We start from the raw sequence: 22,173 nt of genomic DNA, 5'->3' as shown, positions 1-22,173 counted from the left end.
AAGTTAAAACCTCTATAATAAGTTCTACACCACCAGTTCACCTTGCTGTCTAAAAGGTAAAAATCTCTGAGACAGAGAGGGGTATTTTCTACAACCCGTACACACTAATCCTTAATAGGGGATGCATGTAGAGATGCACAGAAATGAAAATTATGGTCCGAAACCGAAAATTAAGGATGCCCTTGGCCAGAAACAAAAATTACTTTTTTCCTTAAATGCTTTTAAAATATTTGTTTCCCTTTATCTAATGATTTATTTGTGCTATTTAGATTCCAATTAGCTTTAGATTGCATTAAATGATGATGATTTTCTAGTAAATTTATTTAATGTCTGTTAATCTGTGTACAACTACAACATGACAGATTCCATATCCTGCATTTTTAAGAACTGCCCAGAAAAAAAATAGGTCCCAACTCCCAAGGATCTGGTCATTTTGAAATCGGTCAGCACTCAGCAGATTTAGAAATGCAGGAGTGGACTGGGTATTAGGACAAATCACTTCATCAGCAGTCTGGGCAGATTGGCAGGTACGGGCAGAATATAATAAGTTAATTTATGAGCTGTCCGGCCACCGGGTTGTAACTTACCGCTCGCGGTGTGACTGTGTTTGCCACAGGTTTTCCCACTGCTCACACGTCACTTCCGGGTAGACAGTAGCGCAGCGGTGGTGCGCGGTCCTGTCACAGACACGTTACCCAGCTGCAAGATGGCAGCGCCTAGGAGCAGAGCACAGGACTGACAGTGGCAGACTGTACTGGCTCTCTCCCTCGCACCTGGCGGCCACAAGGCAAGTCGCCGAGCCCCCTCCCAATGTCGGGTTCTCTGTCATGGACCGAGGACCTGACAAGTCACTATTGCCGATTTTCGGCAGATTTAAGCAGTTTCCGGCCGTAAATCGGGCATCATTAAAAGTAATGATTTACGAGTGTGTGTCAGTGAGTGTGTGTGTGTCAAATCAGTGTGTCTGTCTGTCAGCGAGTGTGTATGTTTAGGTGACCTGCCCACCTCCAATCACATGGGAGACTATTGCGCATGTGTAGCAAAACACCATGCTGCGCAATCATCATCTTCTCATAGAGATGCATTGAATCAATGAAGCCCCATGGGAAGCATAAATGTAGGTGCTGCACACTGTGCAGCACTGACCTGGGAAGCACTTCTAGAGGCCATCTGAGTGACTGTCACAAGAGGTGTTACGAGACAGCAATGTAAACCATGCCTTTAGTCTGACAAGTCAGTTTTTACATTGAAAAGCGTGCAGGGACAGTATATAGACTTCAGAACAACTACATTAAGCTGTAGTGATTCTGGTAACTATAGTGTCCCTTTAATAATTGTATTTTTGACATTGAAAAATCTGGCTCCTAGAATTCAAGCAAGTTTGTCAAGCCCTGCAATTAGCATTAAAAGTCAGATGTCAGTGATTGCAGAAGACACAAACCTAAGTAAGGTAACAGTGTGAGCAGGATATTACGGTGCTACAGATGGATTCAGATAAATTGGAGGACAGAGCAACCAAAGGGAAGATGAGTTTTAACGTTAATGAATGCAAAGTTATACATTTTGGTGTGAGGAGTGCACAAGGAACGTATACCCTAAATGGTACCAAGTTAGGGAAAACCATGAATGATAATTATTTGGGAATAGTTATTGACAACAGACTAGGCAACAATGAACAATGTCAATAAGACTTTTCATACATAAAGGAGGTTTTAAATTCACTGGATTAATTATTTTTTTTAAATGTAAAATCAATAGTAAAACTCTGCTTCATATATTGAAGGTAGTGGGTTCACTACAAAATAAAGACAATGGAAGATTTTATTTAAGAAAGGCTAGAAAACTTGTGTTTAAGGAAAAAAAACACACAAGTGTTTCAGACGGATAAACATCACATCTATATATCTTTTTGGCGGAGCAAAACAGGATATTCATTATTGAATTGAAATCGTGGCAAAATTGTAACTCACTTCAAAGTGGAATTTGTGTGTGTTTTGGTCAAACATCAGTAACAGATGTGTTAAAGGTTGTACTTGATGGGCTTCAATGGTTTTTAAAATGTCATTAAGCAATTCTAAGTAAGTAGAAAGAATAGGAAGATATTAATAAATCTCTGGTAGCGGTGAGGATTGACCAATGTTCCAACAATAAGGGACTTTTAAAGCGGTTATTGGCCATATTAAGAAAAATAACATAAATGGAGGATTTAATATACTTGGAAAGTGTCCCCAAGAAATTAGTATTTATTGCACCTCTATGTGTGTATATATAATAGATTAACATGAGTAGATGAGGCAAAGAAGTGGTTCAACGCAGAACAGACCTGTTCAATATATGCAAACTATGGTTTTAACAATTCACTACTTTTCCTAGGCAGAGAGTCTGACAAAGCAAAAACATGGAGTAGTTTATCGTGAATTTTGTGTTTATGCTTAGTTCATATTAGCATAGATTAATAAATTTACTATACCTCTCGTTCCAAGTAAGACTTCAGGGATTCCGTCTCATTTAAGAGAGTAACACTGCATTTACCTCTGAAAGAAAAAGAAGACTGTGTTAAACAAATAAGCAAAATGTGTAATTTAGCTCTACCTCACTATCAGTTACTTAAATGTGTTAAAAGAGTTACTCCAATCTCCAATGGCTTTCAGGTAAGTTAAACTTTATTTTAAAACTTTTTCTAATAGTTTGGTGGACCTAAAGAATAATGCCCAATAGAATAATAAGAACACACAGTTACAAAATATTGTCCATTCCCTTGGGTTTAAAACGCTTACATGAGGGTTAGGCGTGGCCGACAGAGTAAATGACCCGAAGTCTAGCTGTTGGGCTCCATAAAGACCTAACAAAAAACGTCTCAAGCCCCAATTTTTTTCCAGCTTTGCAGACCGTAAACTTACCCCCTCAATATCCAGAAGCCATGGGGCGAAAAAAAAAAAAAAAAAAAAAAGCTCCCTGTCTGCCGGACATACGGCTCTCTTTTGAAGAGGCCAGCACCGCAGCAGCCACCTAAGATGGCGCCTGAGGCCCAGTGCGACTCCCAGGCATCGGAGGCCTCGCAAGAGGATGAAGTCCCTCTTACCTCCCCACGATCCGGAGACATATTTCCCACATCAGAGTCGAAGCAAGACTCGTCACCATCGACGAAAAGGGATATCAGGAAGCTCCTCACGGACCTCCGGCAGGTCTGGAAAGAGGATCTACAAGTTGTCCAGTGTGAAATAGGATTGGTTCACAGTCAAGTGAAAGAGACAAGAGAAGTCTCCAGAGAAAAAAAAAAAAAAAAAAACTTGTCAGAGTCCCTACAGATGTTTAAACTGCAATTGGATAAATACTTACAAAAACATAACATACAGGGATATCATTTCTAATTAGTGGGGTAATAGCTGCTTGATCCAAGGAGACAACTGACTGCTATTTTGGGGTCAAGAAGGAATTTTGTCCTAGTTTGTGGCAAAATTGAAAGCGCTTTAGACTAGGTTTTTTGCCTTCTTTTGGATCAACAGCAACAACATATGTGAGGAAGGCTGAACTTGATGGACGCAAGTCTCTTTTCAGCTATGTAACTATGTAAAAAAAAATAACCTCCAAGACACCCACAGTCAGATAGAGGGCCTTACCTCCCAGGTACAGAGGCATAACCGCACTGTCATCACAATGGAGAAGCACCATAACCACCGCCTCAGAGGAATCCTGCAATATGTCCACAAACTCCTATCCTCTATGGGCATTAAGGAGGCCATGATCGTCCCCAGATCACCTCAGCGTTCAGAGTACGAAAATCAGCTGCAGCACCAGAGGGAGCACCCAGAGGCACCATTGCCATAACCCGAGACGTAGCAGTGAGGTCAGCGTTTATAAACCACTAGGGATGACTACACGCCACAAAGGTCACACAGTAGCCATATATGCCGACATCCTGTGCTCAGTCCTAGCAGCAAAAATGGAAACTGGAACCGGTAGTCAGAAGGCTCAGAGATAGTTCTGTTGGAGGGTTCCCTTCTAGTTGACAAGGGGGGTGAGAGCCTCCTGCTGACCTCATCAGACAACTCAGACTTTTCTAAACAAACTTGGGACTATCAACCCCTGTGCAAGCAGAGACATCATCCCAAAGAAACAAGACTATGGTAATCAGTGCTGGCAAGTAGCAGAGATTTTCAGCCAGAGTCACTCTCCTCATACATACCTGGCTGTTCATACAGTGCCAAATGCCAGCAGCAATGTTTTAATACAATTTACTTTTGCTTAAATGACCACTCTAGTGCCAGGAAAACATACTCGTTTTCCTGGCACTAGAGTGCCCTGAGGGTGCCCCCACCCTCAGGGACCCACTCCCGCCGGGCTCTGGGGGGAGGAAGGGGTTAAACTTACCTCTTTCTCCAGCGCCGGGCGGGGAGCTCTACTCCTCCTTCTCTTCTTCCTCGCGACGTCATCGGCTGAATGCGCATGCGCGGCAGGAGCCGCGCTCGCATTCAGCCGGTCGCATAGGAAAGCATTCATAATGCTTTCCTATGGACGCTTGCGTGCTCTCACTGTGATTTTCACAGTGAGAAGCACGCAAGCGCCTCTAGCGGCTGTCAGTGAGACAGCCACTAGAGGCTCTGGAGGCTGGCTTAACCCTCAGAATAAACATAGCAGTTTCTCTGAAACTGCTATGTTTATAAAAAAAAGGGTAAAAGCTAGCTGGACCTGGCACCCAGACCACTTCATTAAGCTGAAGTGGTCTGGGTGCCTAGAGTGGTCCTTTAATATACCTTACTCTATTCTCATTTCCCTTTAAACTGGGCCATATTATATTATATTGGAGTAGACTGACACACAACCACCTAGTGTTCTAGTACCAGAGTCTGTTGTACCACAACATGTTTCCATATCTCACCCCCTTGAATAATATAACTGAATACTATAATTGTTACTATTACTGTTAACAGGAAAATTGTAGGGTTCCTTGAGATATACTATATAGATTGACATTAACGTAGTAGATTATGATAAAATCAAGATAAAGAGAAAGTAACATGCTAAACCGTGGTTTATTTTTCAGCAGGGTAGCCGCTGAGCACCGTGGTCGGTGTGGGCGCGTGGGAGACTAACAGGGTGTAAAATTATGGTTGCACTGTCATGCCCATCTCAGCCCGAATACACCCACAGCAGTAGGGAGGATGTCAGTTAAATAGGCTGGTGTGACCTCAGCGAAATGCAGCCCGGGCAGGGAGCCTGCATGGCCCACTCTAGCTGTATTACAGTATGCTTACGTTGAACAGTTGTCATGGGATAGCAGGCTACATGGCTACATACATAGTGATTAATTAGCGCATGGCATTGCAGAGTTGGAGCCCTGTTTTAAAGCCAATATAATAAACATGGTTAAGGCATATCATAGCTGGAGGAGGTTTAGCCTAAGATACATACTCTACATGGTAGTGCATGGTATTATATGATTATATTCTTTGGGCAGAGCGTATGATTGACTTTAAAAATAAAATGTAAATCATAACAACATCACAAACCGAAATTAACCCCTTAAGGACAGAGCTTCAGAAGCTTGTCTTTCACTTAATGACAACGGCATTTTTTGCATTTTTTGCTATTTGCGTTCAACTGCAATTTGCATTTTACTAATTTATTGCACCGACACATATTATATACCGTTTTTTAAAGGACAGAAAGGGCTTTAATTTGATGTAACACATATATATATATATATATAAATGCTTATTTATTATAAAAAAAATACAGAAATATGCAAAAAAATGAATTTTTGTGTGGTTTTTTACAGTTTTTGCAATAATAATGTGTACATAATTAGTGCAGGTTAAGGAAAGTAATTAAAAATAAATTCATTTAGTTGTTCTGAATTACAGAATATATAATGTGTCTGGGATTTTAAGTTTTTTTTTGGTAGTTACAGGTCACAAAGCACAAGGAGTAAAATAAACTTTTTATGTGGAGCGATTTTAGAATTTGGTATGTTTGTCTTGTAAGCCTAATAGCCATAAAAGAAAACAAAATTGCCACACAAAAGTATATATTTATATAAAGTAGACACCACAGGCTATTTACCTAAGGTTGTTTTGACACTTTCTACGTAGCCATTTCACCGCCAACCTCTGCTAAATATTGGAGTAAAATTTAGTATTTTGGGGGTTTTCGCACACAAACTTATAACAAAGAACTTCTCATGTGTATTTTGTAAAGTTGGTGTGTGCTATTCCTGTACAAAGTTTTATTATGTGTTCAGTTACTTCTGCTGAGTACAACGGTACCCCCATTGTATGTCTTTGGCACTATTTCGTGAAGCTACAGTGCCATATAGGAGACCTGTCCTTTTCAGTATTCACAGTAGAATTTTGAGAGACGGATTTAATGAGCCTATGCTTCCATTTGGGGTATTATAACAGTTTGACTGTTCAAAAAAACCCCACAAAGGCCTACCATTTGTAAAAGTAGACACTCCAGGGTATCTCATAAGGTGCATATTGTGCCTTAACATGCCCCCATTTTTTTACCATTACATGCCAAAGTATGTGGTAAAAAATAATTTTGTGCATTTTTTTTTACATACGGATTGCATTTTTGCTGGGCATTTTGTATATTTCATGTGTGCCACTAAGTTCAAACCCCCCAAATTATGCTCAGCTAAGTCTTCTGAGTAAAAGGACACCCCCATTGTATGTCTATGGCACTATTTTGTGAAGCTACAGTGCCATATAGGAGACCAAGCCATATCAGTTTTGACCGAACTTTGAATTTTGACGCCGGGCCTATGTGCAATTTCCAAGCATCTTTGCAGGTTTTAAATTCAAACTACCCCACAAAGGCCTACCATTTATTAAAGTAGACACCCCAGGGTATTTCAAAAGGCATATTTTGAACCTTAGCGTGGGATCATTTTTCCGCTAGCGTGTACCAGGTGTAGTGGTTATAAGCGTTTTTTTTCTGCCTTTTTGACACACAAAGTGAGTTTGCACAGTATATTTTGCAAACCATATGTGTACTACCACTGTATAATACTTCATATTTTGCTCAGCTATGTCTGCTGAGTACAAAAATACCCCCGTATGTACCTTTGCTAGGTATATGTGGACATCGGAGGGGAACATTTGGGACACAGCCATTCCATTTTTTTTCAAACTTTAAATTTTTACGCTGTGCCCATGTCCCATTTTAGAGTATTTTACCAGGCTATATAAACCAAATACCCCATAAAGCCATACCATTTCTTAAAGAAGACATCCCAGGGTATTTCAAAAGGCATATTTTGAACCTTAGCGTGGGATCATTTTTCCGCTAGCTTGTACCAGGTGTAGTGGTAATGAGCGTTATTAAATGTATTTTTTTACTTTTTAAAACTATTTTTTAAACTTTTGTTTTGATTATTCATTTTTTTAAAGTTTCCTAAACTTTCGTAAAACTTTTTTTTACAGATTTAACATTTTTCTAAGCTTTTTTTTACGTTAACCCCTAACTAGCAGTAAGCAGCACTAACAGTAAATTCCCCATTTTCCCATAACTCCCACCCACCCCAGCTAGCAAAATATTTAATTATACAATATTTAAATTAGTTAAATAAATTTAACCCCTGAGGGTTAAAAAATAAATAAAAGTTAATCGTCAGGGGTTAAAAAAAAAAATTAGAACAGTATAATACTGTGATCTGTATTTTGATCACTGTAGGCAGTGATAGACTGGCAGGGAAGGGGTTAATTTTTATTTGGACTGGGTAAAGGGTTTATTTTTTTAATTTTTTACTTAAATGTTATTAAAACTTTTTTTTTTACTTAATTTTTTAACTTTTGAAACTTTTTTTAACGTTAACCCCTAGTTAGCGTAATACTAAATCCCCCAATTCCCCACTAACTTCCACCCTCCCCAGCTAGCTAAATTTATAATTTTAAAATATTTAAATTAATTAATAAAATAAATTGAACCCCTGAGGGTTAAAAAAAAAAAGAATTAACCCTCAGGGGTTAAAAAAAAAAAACCAGATCTTAGTAAAATGTAATCCCTGCCAATTGATCACTGTAGTCAGTGATCAATTGGCAGGGAAGGGGTTAATTTTTTATTAAAATGGGTAAAGGGGGGTTAAAGGGGGGTGGGATTTTAATTTTACTATTTTTTTTTCCACCAGGGGGCAGGATCACTGAAGATCCGTCTCCCTGCACTTCACACAGAACCCGGAAGTGCAGGGAGGCGGAGGTGAGTATAGAGAGCACATGTGCCCGCTCAGACATGCTGTCAGAGCGGGCACATGTACTCTGACAGCCCGATCCGGTGCTCCCGGTCTGCCTCTAATGCAGAGGCAGACCGGAGCACCATTAACCCCACGATCGCCGCGATTGCGGCGATCTGGGGTTAATTTTAACGGGTGACGGACGAGGTCCGTCACTCGTCATTAACGCATTCCCCTGAGTGACGGACCTCGTCCGTCACTCGTCGTTAAGGGGTTAAAGATTCCTACTGGAGCTAAAGATAATGTTGTACCGCTGTGCCACCTTAAATATATCTTAAATAGATGGAGGTCAAAATAATAACATGTGCTGGTACTATGCGCAAAAGATGGCTACCACAGGAAATCTGATAAAATGGGAGTAAAAGTGAGCTAGTAAAATCTTGCCTTTCGCTACCAAAATAAAGTTTGCCATGACTAGATCTGTGTGCAAGTCTGCTTAGCCGATGCCCGTTATTGGCAGGCTGTTATCGCTGGGAAACCCGAGTCCTCCTTGTAGTATTTGGGGTTGCCACCAGCCATTAGTGCCTGCGTGTTGCTGAACCTCGCCAGTATACAAGCAGCTGAGTTCTCTAGTCTGCTCCGGGCCTCCGGTCGTTCTTCGTGCTTGTGAGCTTTGCCTGGAATGCACCATCCGGGAGAGCGGCTTGCTTGTGTAGACTCGCTTTCCTCCAGAGCGTTGCCTAGGGAAGCGGGGATGAGACGGCTTGGCAGAGTTCAGGTATGGTCGGGCTGCTTTACGCTTTGCCGTCTGAAGATTCTGGCGATGGGGCTGATGGCAGGGTGAACTTGCCGCCATATTGGGTCTCAAACCGGCGCCGGATCTATGGGCTGTCGCTTCGTCTGTCACCTCAGGTGTAGCAGGTGAGTCTCGAAGGGTAGCTCTGTGCTCCAAGGGCCTCCAGAATTCCTGGCATATAAGATCGAACCGCATCTCAAAACTGTCTTTCCATGTCTGGATCTCTTGTTCCCCTCGAGATTGCGGAGATTGCTCAGCAGGCATTTTGGGTTCAGTCTGTACTTTGCTCCGACAAGAGACTCCTGCTGTAGGTATCTGGACTTCCCCAGCAGTGACCGGGATAACCCCCACCGGTCTGGGGGGGGATGCGGGGAGCCAGGAGAGTTGTTGCTCTGAGAGGCCCCCAGGTCGGAAGATTGGCTGTCTCCCCCGTCCCTTAGGCCTCCGTCTGCTTTAGGCAGCATTTGTGAGGTGTGGGATATCTTGATAAAAAAATCACGGAGCTGGTACCCACGAGCTCCCACTGGATTCAGCAAAAATCCACAGTTATGCAAAGCTGCAATTTTCACGATTTTAGTCAATTATAGCTGAATTTAGGCTCCTTTATGCCAGAGCTCTTTGTAAGCACGTCTGCTTAGCTCAGCAGTCAGGCCCCGCCCCCCTATTTCACATACTTTTAAACTTAAAACGGTTATTCAATAACCAAATGTGATGGTTTAAATATTATATTTTGCAGTGCATAGCCATCCATCTACACCAGTTGATGGATTAAATGAGACTTATAATATTATTTTAGCTTAACTTAGTGGTTCTGAGACAAACAGACCATCCCTACAGACTCAGCATGAAAATGCTGAATGTTCCCCATAGAGAAACAGTCAACGCATTTCTGTGAAGAGAGACTGATTGGTGCAGCACTGAAATTGCTGCACATGCGCACAACCCCTTCAATGCTTTCATATGAGGAATCATTGGACTGCCTGCAATAATTAGCAATTGTAACGGATCACCTGGCACCCCGACTGGGTACCTCCGTTAAAGGATGCTACTAGCGTTTCCTGAGGACTCCAAGCACTCTGGCAGACACCACAATCACCAAACCGGAGAAGCATATGAATACTCTCAAGCATATGAATGCTGTATACAGCCGAATAGGAAAAACCATGCAAATAGGTTTACACTCCTAGCAGTCAAACTGGAACAGCATACAATAAATCCTCCCCCAATAATGAGACGACACTTCACTTTGAGGGTTAAACAGGAACTCCCTGTACTGGCACATACAGCCTCTTTTATTCACAATCCACAAAACATAGTACTGCCCACAGGGTTTTGCAGAACAACCAATAAACACATTACAACACATACAATGCAAGTACAGCAGCCAATCAGACACAATGGGACAATAGAAACACACCCAGCCTATTCCTCCCCTCTGCTTAGGAGATAATTGAGTCAATTACTGTATCTACTCAATTATCTCCAAGCTGAAAAGTTACACTTATTATACATTTTTATAACTTTCTGAGTTAACATCATACATACATAAAACTTACATTATTTTAACCAGTATAACTTGGGGACAAACATATCCAAAATTCACTTGAATAGGTTCAGGGGTTTAACAGTTAGGTCGAAGTCCTTTGTTTTCACTTGCAAGCATGGCTTCTCCTGCTCAGACCAGTTCCCACTGGTCTGGCAGTGTCCCTGGGACAACACCCTGCTGGAGAACAATGGATCCGGGGGAAGGGAAGAGGAAGTGTCCAAAAAGTTTCAGTAAGTCCATTCACTGTGCTTAAAGGGCCAGTAGCCGCACAATAAAATACAATATGCCCAAATACTGTATTTAAAGTAGGGATCGACCGATATTGATTTTTTAGAGCCGATACCGATACCGATATTCTGTGAACTTTCAGGCCGATAGCCGATATAATTTGCCGATATTCTGTACATTTACCATTTTGGAAAATAAAAAACTATTTCTAAAGGTAAATGCACAAAATATACATGCCACGTGTAGTGGATGCAGTGTGTTTAGACAGGGGAGCTGTGTATGTGTGTGTAGTGGATGCAGTGTGTGTGTAGTGGATGCAGTGTGTGTGTAGCGGAATTGTGTGTGTGTGTAGCGGATGCAGTGTGTGTTTGTGTAGTGTGAGTGGTGTGGATGCAGTGTGTATTTGTCTAGTGTGTATATAATGAAAGCAGCGTGTCTGTGTAGTGTGTGTGGGTAGTGTGCGTAAAGTGAATGCAGTGTGTGTAAAGTGAATGCTGTATATACTAAATGCAAAGTGTGTGTGTTTGTGTAGTGTGTGCATATAAGGAATGCAGAGTGTGTGTATTTGTGTTGTGTGTATAGTAAATGTAGTGTGTTTATATAATGCAGAGTGTGTGTGTTTGTATAGTGTGTGTATATAATGCAGTGTGTTTGTGTAATGTTTATATAATGCAGTGTGTTTGTGTAGTGTTTATATAGTGTGTGTATATAATGCAGTGTGTTTGTATAGTGTGTGTGTATATAATGCAGTGTGTGTTTGTATAGTGTGTGTGTGTGTGTATATAATACAGTGTGTTTGTGTAGTGTGCATTATATACACACACTATACAAACACACTGCATTATATATACACACACACACTATACAAACACACTGAATTATATACACAGTGTGTTTGTGTAGTGTATGTGTATAATAATAGTGTATGTGTGAGGGGGCATTTTTTAATAAAAAAATTTTTTATATTAATTTTTTTTTATATATATATTTAATTATTTCTTTTTTGTTGTCCCCCCTCCCTGCTTGTTTCCTTGCCAGGGAGGGGGGATATGTTAATCCCTGGTGGTCCAGTGGCATTAGTTTAGCGAGGGGAAAAAGGGGTGGGGTGAGCAGCAAGCGTTTACTCACCTCCCAGCAGCTCCTCCAGCTCCCCAGTGGAAATCTCGCGAGACCCGCGGCCGTCAGAGCTGGCCGCGGGTCTCGCGAGATTTACACTGGGGAGCTGAAGGAGCTGCTGGGAGGTGAGTAAACGCATGCTGCCCGCCCCCCCAGGACCGCCGGGCTTGTAATGAGCCCGGCGGTCCTGGGAGGTATTATCGGCAATATCGGTATCCCTATTGGCCGATACCGATATTGCCGAAAATACCGAATATCGGCCGATTATATCGGTAAAACCGATAATCGGTCGATCCCTAATTTAAAGGGCCAAATCTCCAAGTGGCCATAGTCAGCAGGTAGGAGGCGGGCAAGCAGCCCCCTCCAAGGACACGTGGCAAGGTCGGTTTCGCCACAGCAATGATGCCAGAGGAGGAGTGAAATGTAACAATGGATAAATGATCAAATAAAGTATAGTATGGAAAGGGAGAAATTGATTTTTGAAAGCAATAATTAAGAAATACTGGAAAGATACAGGATGGAAAAGTGGGGAAAAGAAATGTTTAAAACTGTATAGTGCACTGTCACTTGTATATTATTACAAAGATGAGCATTGGTGACATATCCACTAAACCGGTAAAAGCGGTCAAAGAAAAATTAAACTGGAAAATTGAGACAGCATAACTAAATTGGATAATTTTACCCCAACTCTGCTGTTGGCAACAAAAATGTATACTAAGGGAACATATTGATTGCTCTTCAATAAGACTAAGTAAATGTCTCTCACGGAAACTTGCCATGATCGAAATTAGGTTGGGAATCACTGATCACAAAATGCAAATAATAGTCAATAAATACATACATTCTATTTTAAAAAGAGTTTGGAAATAATGAGATGAAGAGATGAAAACGATAAATCGAAATGATTAACGGATTGCCATGTAAAAATAGATAGATAAATCAGTGTGCTATTCAGGTCGACTTTAATTCAGGAAATAAATTTCAAGTACATAAACATTTAAACTTTACACAAACAGGGAGAACAGAAGAATAAATGTAGATATGAATAAGACTTACAACTTGATATTTTTGGGATTGGCAAGGATATTCATATATTTGCATATAAAGCCAATATAACATGGTAGATGAAATGTTAAGAACCATTGGATTGCAAACTCAGACTGATACGTTGATGAAAAATAAAATGTAGGTGAAGAGGAATGGCTTCAGATGGTTTCACATAGGGTAGAGGGAAAAAGGAGGAAAAGCCAAGTGATAAGAGCCTTACCTTATGTGTGTGGCTGGCAAAGACTCAAGTTGCCGAGACAGGAACAGTTCTCTGTGTCTTAACTGGTGCTTGTGTTTTTCAGGTAAATCCATCATTTCCGGATTTTCCATGTCTTCCTCCATTTCTCCTAAGATAAAGATCCTAGTTAGCACTCAGAAGTCTTTTCTTTATTGCAATATTTTTTTAAATAGATTTGAATACGCTTCATATGATCTAAAACCCATTTGGTGTCTTATGAAACAACACACATAAGTGAATGTGGGTCTAAACATATACGTATTCAAAATGGGTTATGTCCAGTCTTTTTTAATCACTTCTCCACAAACTCTGGCCAAAGTTCGTATTCATATATTTTGTTGTTGTTGCTTTTTTCCATGCAAAAAACACTTTCACAGATACCATTGCCAAAGTTTTACAGTTTTGAAACACTAATATTCAGCAAAGTCTACAAGTACAAAAGTACCCCCCACGTACAAATTTTATAGTGTTTTGGAAAGTTACATGGTCAAACATAGGGCTTGCAAATTAAATTATCTTGACTTTCTGCCTGGGTGGTCATTCACGTCCCTCAAATCACATGGTTAGGAAGAGCCGGATTTGCTGTCAGGCAGTCCCCCCGATTGTAGTCCCAATTCGCATGGCATACTAGGCCGCCCTAAAGGGGGTTAAATTTCACATTTTTCAGGACTGCATACTATGCCGGTCGTCCTTAAGGGGTTAGGTTGCCCAGCCCCAGCATTGCTATTCTGATCAAAGGATCAAAATATTTGCATGACACAACCCTTTACTTCTCCTTTTATCTAAAGCTATGCACCAACTGGACCGTTTTACATCTCTCATATGTCATTGTCCATGAAACTGCAGGAAGCACCTCAAGTAGCTGTCTCTAAAACTGCAATATTTTCCGACAGAGGCTTAGGCCTGGAATTCTGAAGGCTGCAACCAGCCACTCGCAGACTGAATACCTACCTACCTTCCTGAGGTACCCCAACACTGCAATTATGGGTCGGAAGACTCCGAAACTAACCACGGCACCACCAAAAGAGGCAGGAGATATCGGGGCACTCCTCAAATGCACGAGGTCCAGACCGGCAGAGCACTCAGCCCACTCAGCCAACAGAGAGGCCTCTGAGGATGAAGAGGGGAGCAGGATGGAATCCAGACCGGAAAGCACGCAACCCATTACAGCGGCCACAACGAGGCCCACAGACTGACACCTGCAACTAAACAGGACATATCAGACCTCTATGACAGAAGCAGGCTGCTGTTTGATGCGGACATTGCCCTGGTAAAAACTAAGGTCAAAGCAGTCACAGATCGCATCCAGGCCACCAAGGAAGATGTGATTGACCTCAAGCAAGGCCTGGCAGCCCTGGGTGATACTGTGCAACAAATGCAAACCTCAAACTCTTTCCTGATCCACAGAGTGGACACTCTGGATGACAGGAGCCTGCAACAAAACATCAAAATCTGCTGAGTCTCTGATGCAGTGTCCACAGAGGAATTGCCACACTTTCTCAGGTGGCTGATATCCACAGTCCTACCCGCCAAACAGTCTAAACTGCTCCTGCTAGATGGGGCCTATCTACCAGCAAGCTCACCAAGAGACATACTCAAATGCCAATCCTTTGCGGACAAGCAAAGGTTCATGAAAGCCCTCCAGGCCAAGGCACCTTTGGACTTTGAAACTCACCATCTCACTTTCTTATGTCACCTGGGCCCCGTTACTATGGAGAAAGGCTTTGTAGCCTATACCAAAGAAGCTGCAAGAAGTTTAAGTAGCATATCGCAGGTCTACATCCCGCATGCTGATGGTCCTTAAAGAAGAAGGGAACATATACATAGCAGCATCTCAACCAGAGGCCCCCACTTTCCTCACATCACTTGGCCTTGTGGGGGGCGCTGAAGCTCCAGCGTAAACCCCGACCACTTATCGGTGGGATGTCTCGAATGTAACACCCTTTGTACCTTCTAGGGTCCAGGACTCAGTGACAGACTCTGGACCAGAGGCACGAATTCAGTGCACTTCACCACTGTTGGCGGCAAGGAGATAAATACCAATGAACCACACAAAAGTGGTACCCCATGGAATGGGCTCACCTTTAAAACCGGTTTTATATTAGTTTTCTGTTTTCTTGCGAGTATTGTTTGTTTTAAAAGTAGAATGAGGAGGCGGGGCCTGGCTGCCAACCGAGATGGCCGCATGCAGAGTGTGCTCCGGGTAAAACACTCCAGCAGAGCCCTAATTTAGAACCTTTACACCGGCAAACTCGACTACCTGAAAGCAGGCAAAAGCATACTTTATTTCTGCAACACCTGAAAGACTCCTGGATACAAAATGAGCAGCCTGTTCTCGGCACACAACTGCGGCCTACCTGGGGGTGCTGGCATGGAAGAGGCGGCCGATCTTCCTGCTAGCTAGCCGGCTGCTAAAGGTCGAAGCGAGAGGGGCTCCCGTCCCCCCCTCCCCCTTGCTGGTGGGGGTTATCCCGGCACCAGCACTCACACCGCAACCACGACCACTCGGTGGCCCTGCGACACAGCACATGTCCCTGCTGGAAGAAATCGGCGGAAGCCAAGATGGCGGGAGCAAGACCCCACAACTTGCTACAAGGCCCGAGGGAAACAACTCTCGCTAAGCTGGACGCACTACTCACAGAATTTTGGCACAAGCTCGAAGAGAGGCAACGGAGTGCCAGCAAGCTAGACCTCTCACCTCCAGTTGCTGACATAAAGAGCCGAAACCAGCCCACACCTAAAGCACCGGAGGCCCACAGACAGGAAGCCTTCACTCGACGACCGCACGCCGCGTGGGTCTGCCGCTCCTCTCTAGCTACCCATGCACTCACTCGCACTAAGAAGAGGAGGACAGTCCGCAGGAGGAGTGCAGCTCCATCAAAGCCAACTCACAGGCAATGCCCTATCAAGCTACAAACCACCAGGCGAATCACCGCCGCAACGCAGAAAGTGAGGAGGCCGGCTGGATGCCACCGACTCGCTATGGTTGAGCCCTACCGCCAAAGGCACACCTCGCACCATTTGAGAGATCCTGCCCATCACAAAGAGAGGCACCAAGGAAGAGGGTTGATGTCCCGGGTGATGATTAGCGCTATTCCCCAAGCCTGCACCTACCTGAGCTCACCAGGGACGGACAAGGTCCTGTACCTACTCTTCCTTACTGGATACTCCACTGGTTGGGACTGTAGATACCCACTGAGGGGCATCGGGTAGCTGTAAACGCAGGGCTATATCCTGCCACAGGCCTCCCACCACATCAAGCCACACACAGTAGTAATTACCCTAACTAGCCTAAATAGGCTTCACCATAGCTTGATACTTAACACCTCTGGCTCAACAGGCACCCTGTACCGTTATTATGCCCCAATGTTCCATATTGTTTTAGCTTACTTGTTTTAGCTTACTTGTTTTAACTTACTTGTTTTAACTTACTTATTTTGCTAACCATAGGGAATCGTGTTTTCACATCATCACAGTTAGCCAAGGCGGTGTGAGGGGTGATGGGGGCCAGTGGCAAATATATGTGGTGTGTAACCCCAACATGTTAACATATGTAACTTAGTCAGATCTACCATTCAGATCCGCAGTTTAGCTTGTTTTATCTAACATCTAAAAATGTGCACAATCCTCAAATGCTATGACACAACATCTCGATGTATGTTCAAGGAATGATTATTGCTGCCGTCATGGCATTTCAAATTTGTATGTTAATCTTTGCACAATAAAAATAAAGAATTAAAAAAAAAAAAAAGTAGAATGAAAGCACACACAGATAACTCCTTCACACTAGGCTGTCAGACAGCAGCCATCCTGAAATAGATGGTGGCGTCTAGTACAGTATCAGCAGTAATATGGTCAGCATACCTCTGCGGAACACCAGGAACCTACACCTCACCACACACACCAGGAAATGTTATGCATACAATAATTAACCTGATGATTCTTTTCTTGTTTTCTGATTTTCATTTTTCTTTGTGAAATGAACGTTGACGAACCTGCAACTAGCCATGTACTACATACAAAATGAGTGGTAACCTGTTTGAAAATACTATACAGGCTCTACGATGTCTAGCCTTCTAACTCTCTAAAAAATGTGAACTCTATTGTGATTTAATGCTTACTACAACTGCTGGGAAACCCTGATTACCACCAGTTACATATGCATACGAGCTATAATCTTCTCACTAATATGTTGCCTGACTCACCTTTTATTTGTCTAGTATTGTACGATGCATTAACCATTCAATAAAAGGGAACATTTTTATTTTTTTATTTTTTTTAGAACACTGCAGGGATAAGGGGGACACTGCACCCAGACCACTTCAAAAACCCTGAACCTGAAAAGTAAAAGAAAAAAGGTCCTTGGTCCAACCCTTTCCTTTTATGTTTTAGAGTACTATGTGACACTAAGGGTGGTTCAGGGATGTGTTTGAGAGACTATTCGAAGACCGTAGAGATCAGTACGAGAAGCCTGTGTGTGTGTAACTATGGTAAGCCTACTTACTATAGAAGGCTGTATGTCCTTAGATATAAACACACATAGGCAGTTAGCAATTCATGATAAAAGCCAATTTAGCTTATAGAGATTTACGAGCTTTCTATCTTATTGACTTTAATGATAGACTCATTGACCTGCCCTTAGACTAATCAGTGATCCATTTATAAAAACATGACATTAAGTTTTCCTGATGAGCTTGATAATGTGACAGATGTACTGAGTGCTCAGTTCACTTTTCAGGAGATTATTATTACATTATACACTGCTCAAAAAATAAAATAAAGGGAACACAAAAATAACATCCTAGATCTGAATGATTTAAATATTCTTCTGAAATACTTTGTTCTTTACATAGTTGAATGTGCTGACAACAAAATCACACAAAAATAAAAAAATGGAAATCAAATGTTTCAACCCATGGAGGTCTGGATTTGGAGTCACACAAGTGGAAAAACACACTACAGGCTGATCCAACTTTGATGTAATGTCCTTAAAACAAGTCAAAATGAGGCTCAGTAGTGTGTGTAGCCTCCACGTGCCTGTATGACCTTCCTACAACGCCTGTGCATGCTCCTGATGAGGTGGCGGATGGTCTCCTGAGGGCTCTCTTCCCAGACCTGGACTAAAGCATCTGACAACTCCTGGACAGTCTGTGGTGCAACGTGACGTTGGTGGATGGAGCGAGACATGATGTCCCAGATGTGCTCAATGGGTTTCTGGTTTGGGGAACGGGCAGGCCAGTCCATAGCATCAATGCCTTCGTCTTGCAGGAACTACTGACACACTCCAGCCACATGATGTCTAGCATTGTCTTGCATTAGGAGGAACCCAGGGCCAACCGCACCAGCATATGGTCTCACAAGGGGGTCTGAGGATCTCATCTCGGTACCTAATGGAAGTCAGGCTACCTCTGGCGAGCACATGGAGGGCTGTGAGGCCCCCCAAAGAAATGCCACCCCACACCATTACTGACCCACTGCCAAACCGGTCATGCTGGAGGATGTTGCAGGCAGCAGAACGTTCTCCACGGCGTCTCCAGACTCTGTCACGTCTGTCACATGTACTCAGTGTGAACCTTATTTCATCTGTGAAGAGCACAGGGTGCCAGTGGCGAATTTGCCAATCTTGGTGTTCTCTGGCAAATGCCAAACGTCCTGCACGGTGTTGGGCTGTAAGCACAACCCCCACCTGTGGATGTCGGGCCCTCTTACCACCCTCATGGAGTCGGTTTCTGACCATTTGAGCAGACACATGCACATTTGTGGCCTGCTGGAGGCCATATTGCAGGGCTCTGGCAGTGCTCCTCCTGGTTCTCCTTGCACAAAAGCGGAGGTAGCGGTCCTGCTGCTGGGTTGTTACCCTCCTACGGCCTCCTCCACGTCTCATGATGTACTGTCCTGTCTCCTGGTAGCGCCTCCATTCTCTGGACACTACGCTGACAGACACAGCAAACATTATTGCCACAGTTCGCATTGATGTGCCATCCTGGATGAGCTGCACTACCCGAGCCACTTGTGTGGGTTGTAGACTCCGTCTCATGCTACCACTAGAGTGAAAGCACCACCAGCATTCAAAAGTGACCAAAACATCAGCCAGGAAGCATAGGAACTGAGAAGTGGTCTGTAGAACCACTCCTTTATTGGGGCTGTCTTGCTAATTGCCTATAATTTCCACCTGTTGTCTATTTGCACAACAGCATGTGAAATTGATTGCCACTCAGTGTTGCTTTCTAAGTGGACAGTTTGATTTCACAGAAGTGTGATTGACCTAGAGTTACATTGTGTTTAAGTGTTCCCTTTATTTTTTTGAGCAGTGTATATTCTTGGAACTCGATTGAGCACAGACCATTTGACAACAATTTTCTGACATTTTGTGTTACTATTTGAGAAAACGCACGGACCGACACTTACTGTTTATGTGTGCGCGATAAAAAATTTATTTTTTAAAAATCTTTAATTTTACTTACCTTTTTCCAATGCCGAGGCTCCCACAATGCTGCATACCTCTACTCTTCCCACAACATAGAGAAGGCATGCCTACTCCAGCATGGTCCAATCCAATGCTACTCATAGGGAAGCACTGGGGACCTGATGCAAAAGTGGGGTGCACTGCGCGAGCATAACCAAGCTTCTCCCATCCACATTACCTCAGTCCATACCACAGAAGCACTTCTAGGGGCTGTCAGAAAGACCGCCTGTAAAGATGGATTTAATCCTGTAATGCAAACATTGCATATTCTTTTCTTAAATGCAATGGTTTACACTGCAGGGTTAAAATAACAGGACCATTGCACTCAAGCCAATAACTTGAGATGAAGTGGCCTAGGTAAATATAATGATTCTTTAAGGACAAATAATCAAAGTGGAAAATCCTACAAGTCAGCTATGTATGCAGTAAAGCCCTTATGGTTTTATATTTGGATATCACTTTGAAAATGTATGTTTGCTCAACATGTAACTGTAAAAAAAAAAAAACTAACGTTCCCTCCACATAAACACATTCCTTGCAGCCAAGGTAGTATATAAAAATGCACTTACTGGCATGTTTATCCGCTAAAGAAATAAGTGCACTCGATATATCTCTCCTCCTGTAGAAACAGACAACCTTTGCTTCCACATTTCCATTTGCAGTCTGTTGACCAAGAAAATGAATAAAAATACAGACTTGTAAAGTCAAAGTAAAACTACAAAACTTAGAGACATTATTATAAAAATTAACTCTCTGTAAAAACTGTTGTACTATGTAGTGGTGATAACTTGCTAATGTCAAGCATACTACCAGCAAGTTTTTATGATTTATAAAAAATAGTGTAACGTGTATCGAAAAAATGGTGGATGAAAGTAAAAATACTTCATTTCTAAGTTTTAGACTTATTCAGTTATCCTTTAAATACTGGGTAGAGAGTCATCATAAGACTAAGGCTGTTGGGTCCAAAACATGTAACATCTTTTTTGTTGCGTTGAACTGTGCCAATTTTTTTTTTTTTTCTGTTTGGCATGTCTTTTGGGGAGGGTGCTATATGGTACACATTAATCGGTACGTTTCTAGACAGTGAGTGAAATACTGGTATGGAAGCACAAATTTACAATACTTATTCATATCTATAACAAACTGATGTTTTGGGGAATTTAGCCCCCTTAAAAAATAGGTACCTATGCAATCAAAATGCCCATATCCTAAGTGTGGTTTTTTTTAAAAGTTATTATTTAAACTGGATTTAAATAGACAAGAATGTAGCAGAGATAGTTTTCTAATTGACAGGCGGGGGTGTAAAATGGTTAATATAAGATCTGTGGATGAAATGCACAAATCTAATTAAAACATTTCTGAATATTCAAATATACCTTAGAAATGTATCTGTTGAATACCCATACTGCAACTTCACAGTTCAAAAGCACATTTGGACTTATCTGACCTCAAGAAAGCTTTATTTTGATTATGCAAACTAACCAATGCAAAAAATATATATCATTTATATTAGAATCCTACCTTATTAAGTTCTTCTATCCTTCGTATTAAGTACGGGTTACTGGAGGAGTTTTCAAAGAAGACATAATCTGAAAAAGAAGTTTAAATTTTAGAGCAAATCACTATTTGAGCTAAAAAGTGAACTGTTTAAGTAGTATATTAGAAAGTTTTATTTTTATTAAACTAAAGAAAGATTTAAAAAAAATGTTTTTAAAAAAAAAAGGAATACATTTTTTATTTTTTAAACCATCTTCACAGCAGACTACTTTACCACCAACAGTTAAAGCGTACCTGCTATTCATAATGTGAAAAGGGGTTACTTTTTATAGAAAAAATAAAAATGGAAAATGTAACCACCACCAGCTGCTGGAAAACAAAGTTATGAAGATATTCTAATTTTCTATTTTATCTATATTTTAAACGGTAGTATTATAAAGAAATATATAATGTATATGGATGGCAATGGTCGCAGATGCACTCAATACCAGAGATATAGCAGCATACTAGACCGATTATGCACATGCGCACTAAAAATCAGTTGAGCGATGCAGTCTCCATCTCCATTTCCAGTGGCCATGCTTAACAGTTTTCAAGTATTAATATTTAGCTTTTAATGTATGCATTGGCTGGCAATTACATTAGCACAGTACATAGAGAAAAACCAGCGCGTGTAATCTGCTCAGGTTAGCATCTCCATTTTTCACCATCAAGACTTCTCTAGTGCTGCATCGTTCTTCCTAGGAGATTTTACTGAGCACTCAAGAGTTTTCATAAAATACATAAAGAAATATGGGACTGATTTTCCTTATGTGTAAGTCAAGATGACATGACAATGGGTGAAGCGTAAAACAAGGTTCTGTTTAAGTTGCCAATCAAATTTACGCACTGTAATGGATCACCTGGAACCCCAACTGGGTACCTCCGTTGAAGGATGCTCCTAGCGCTTCCTGAGGGCTCCAAGCACTCCAGCCGACACCATAACCACTGTAGACTCCTCCAGAGACCAAGACAAGAACAAGCTCTTACAAGAGCTTAGAAGTGATATAGCAAGGGAGTATGACTA

At 41.9% G+C, this 22,173-nt stretch overlaps 1 protein-coding gene across 8 annotated transcripts in view; it reads right to left on the bottom strand.

The window, feature by feature from the left end:
* Positions 1-22,173, bottom strand: part of MTA1 (metastasis associated 1) — a 170,243-nt gene that overhangs the window by 109,326 nt on the left and 38,744 nt on the right. For 7 of the 8 annotated variants that reach the window (XM_063439103.1, XM_063439105.1, XM_063439104.1 and 4 more), the window contains exons 2-5: positions 21,132-21,199; positions 20,180-20,273; positions 13,127-13,253; positions 2,471-2,534 (exon numbers count right to left, since the gene is read on the bottom strand). In XM_063439103.1, the coding sequence (XP_063295173.1) occupies positions 2,471-2,534; positions 13,127-13,253; positions 20,180-20,273; positions 21,132-21,199 (353 nt within the window). The remainder of the gene's footprint in view (positions 1-2,470; positions 2,535-13,126; positions 13,254-20,179; positions 20,274-21,131; positions 21,200-22,173) is intronic. The other variant, XM_063439106.1, reaches the window with a different exon arrangement.

Source organism: Pelobates fuscus, chromosome 13, assembly GCF_036172605.1.
Source record: "Pelobates fuscus isolate aPelFus1 chromosome 13, aPelFus1.pri, whole genome shotgun sequence".
Taxonomy (NCBI): domain Eukaryota; kingdom Metazoa; phylum Chordata; class Amphibia; order Anura; family Pelobatidae; genus Pelobates; species Pelobates fuscus.
The sequence above is the reverse complement of the archived record's forward strand: the minus strand, read 5'-3'. Positions and strand labels throughout refer to the sequence as shown.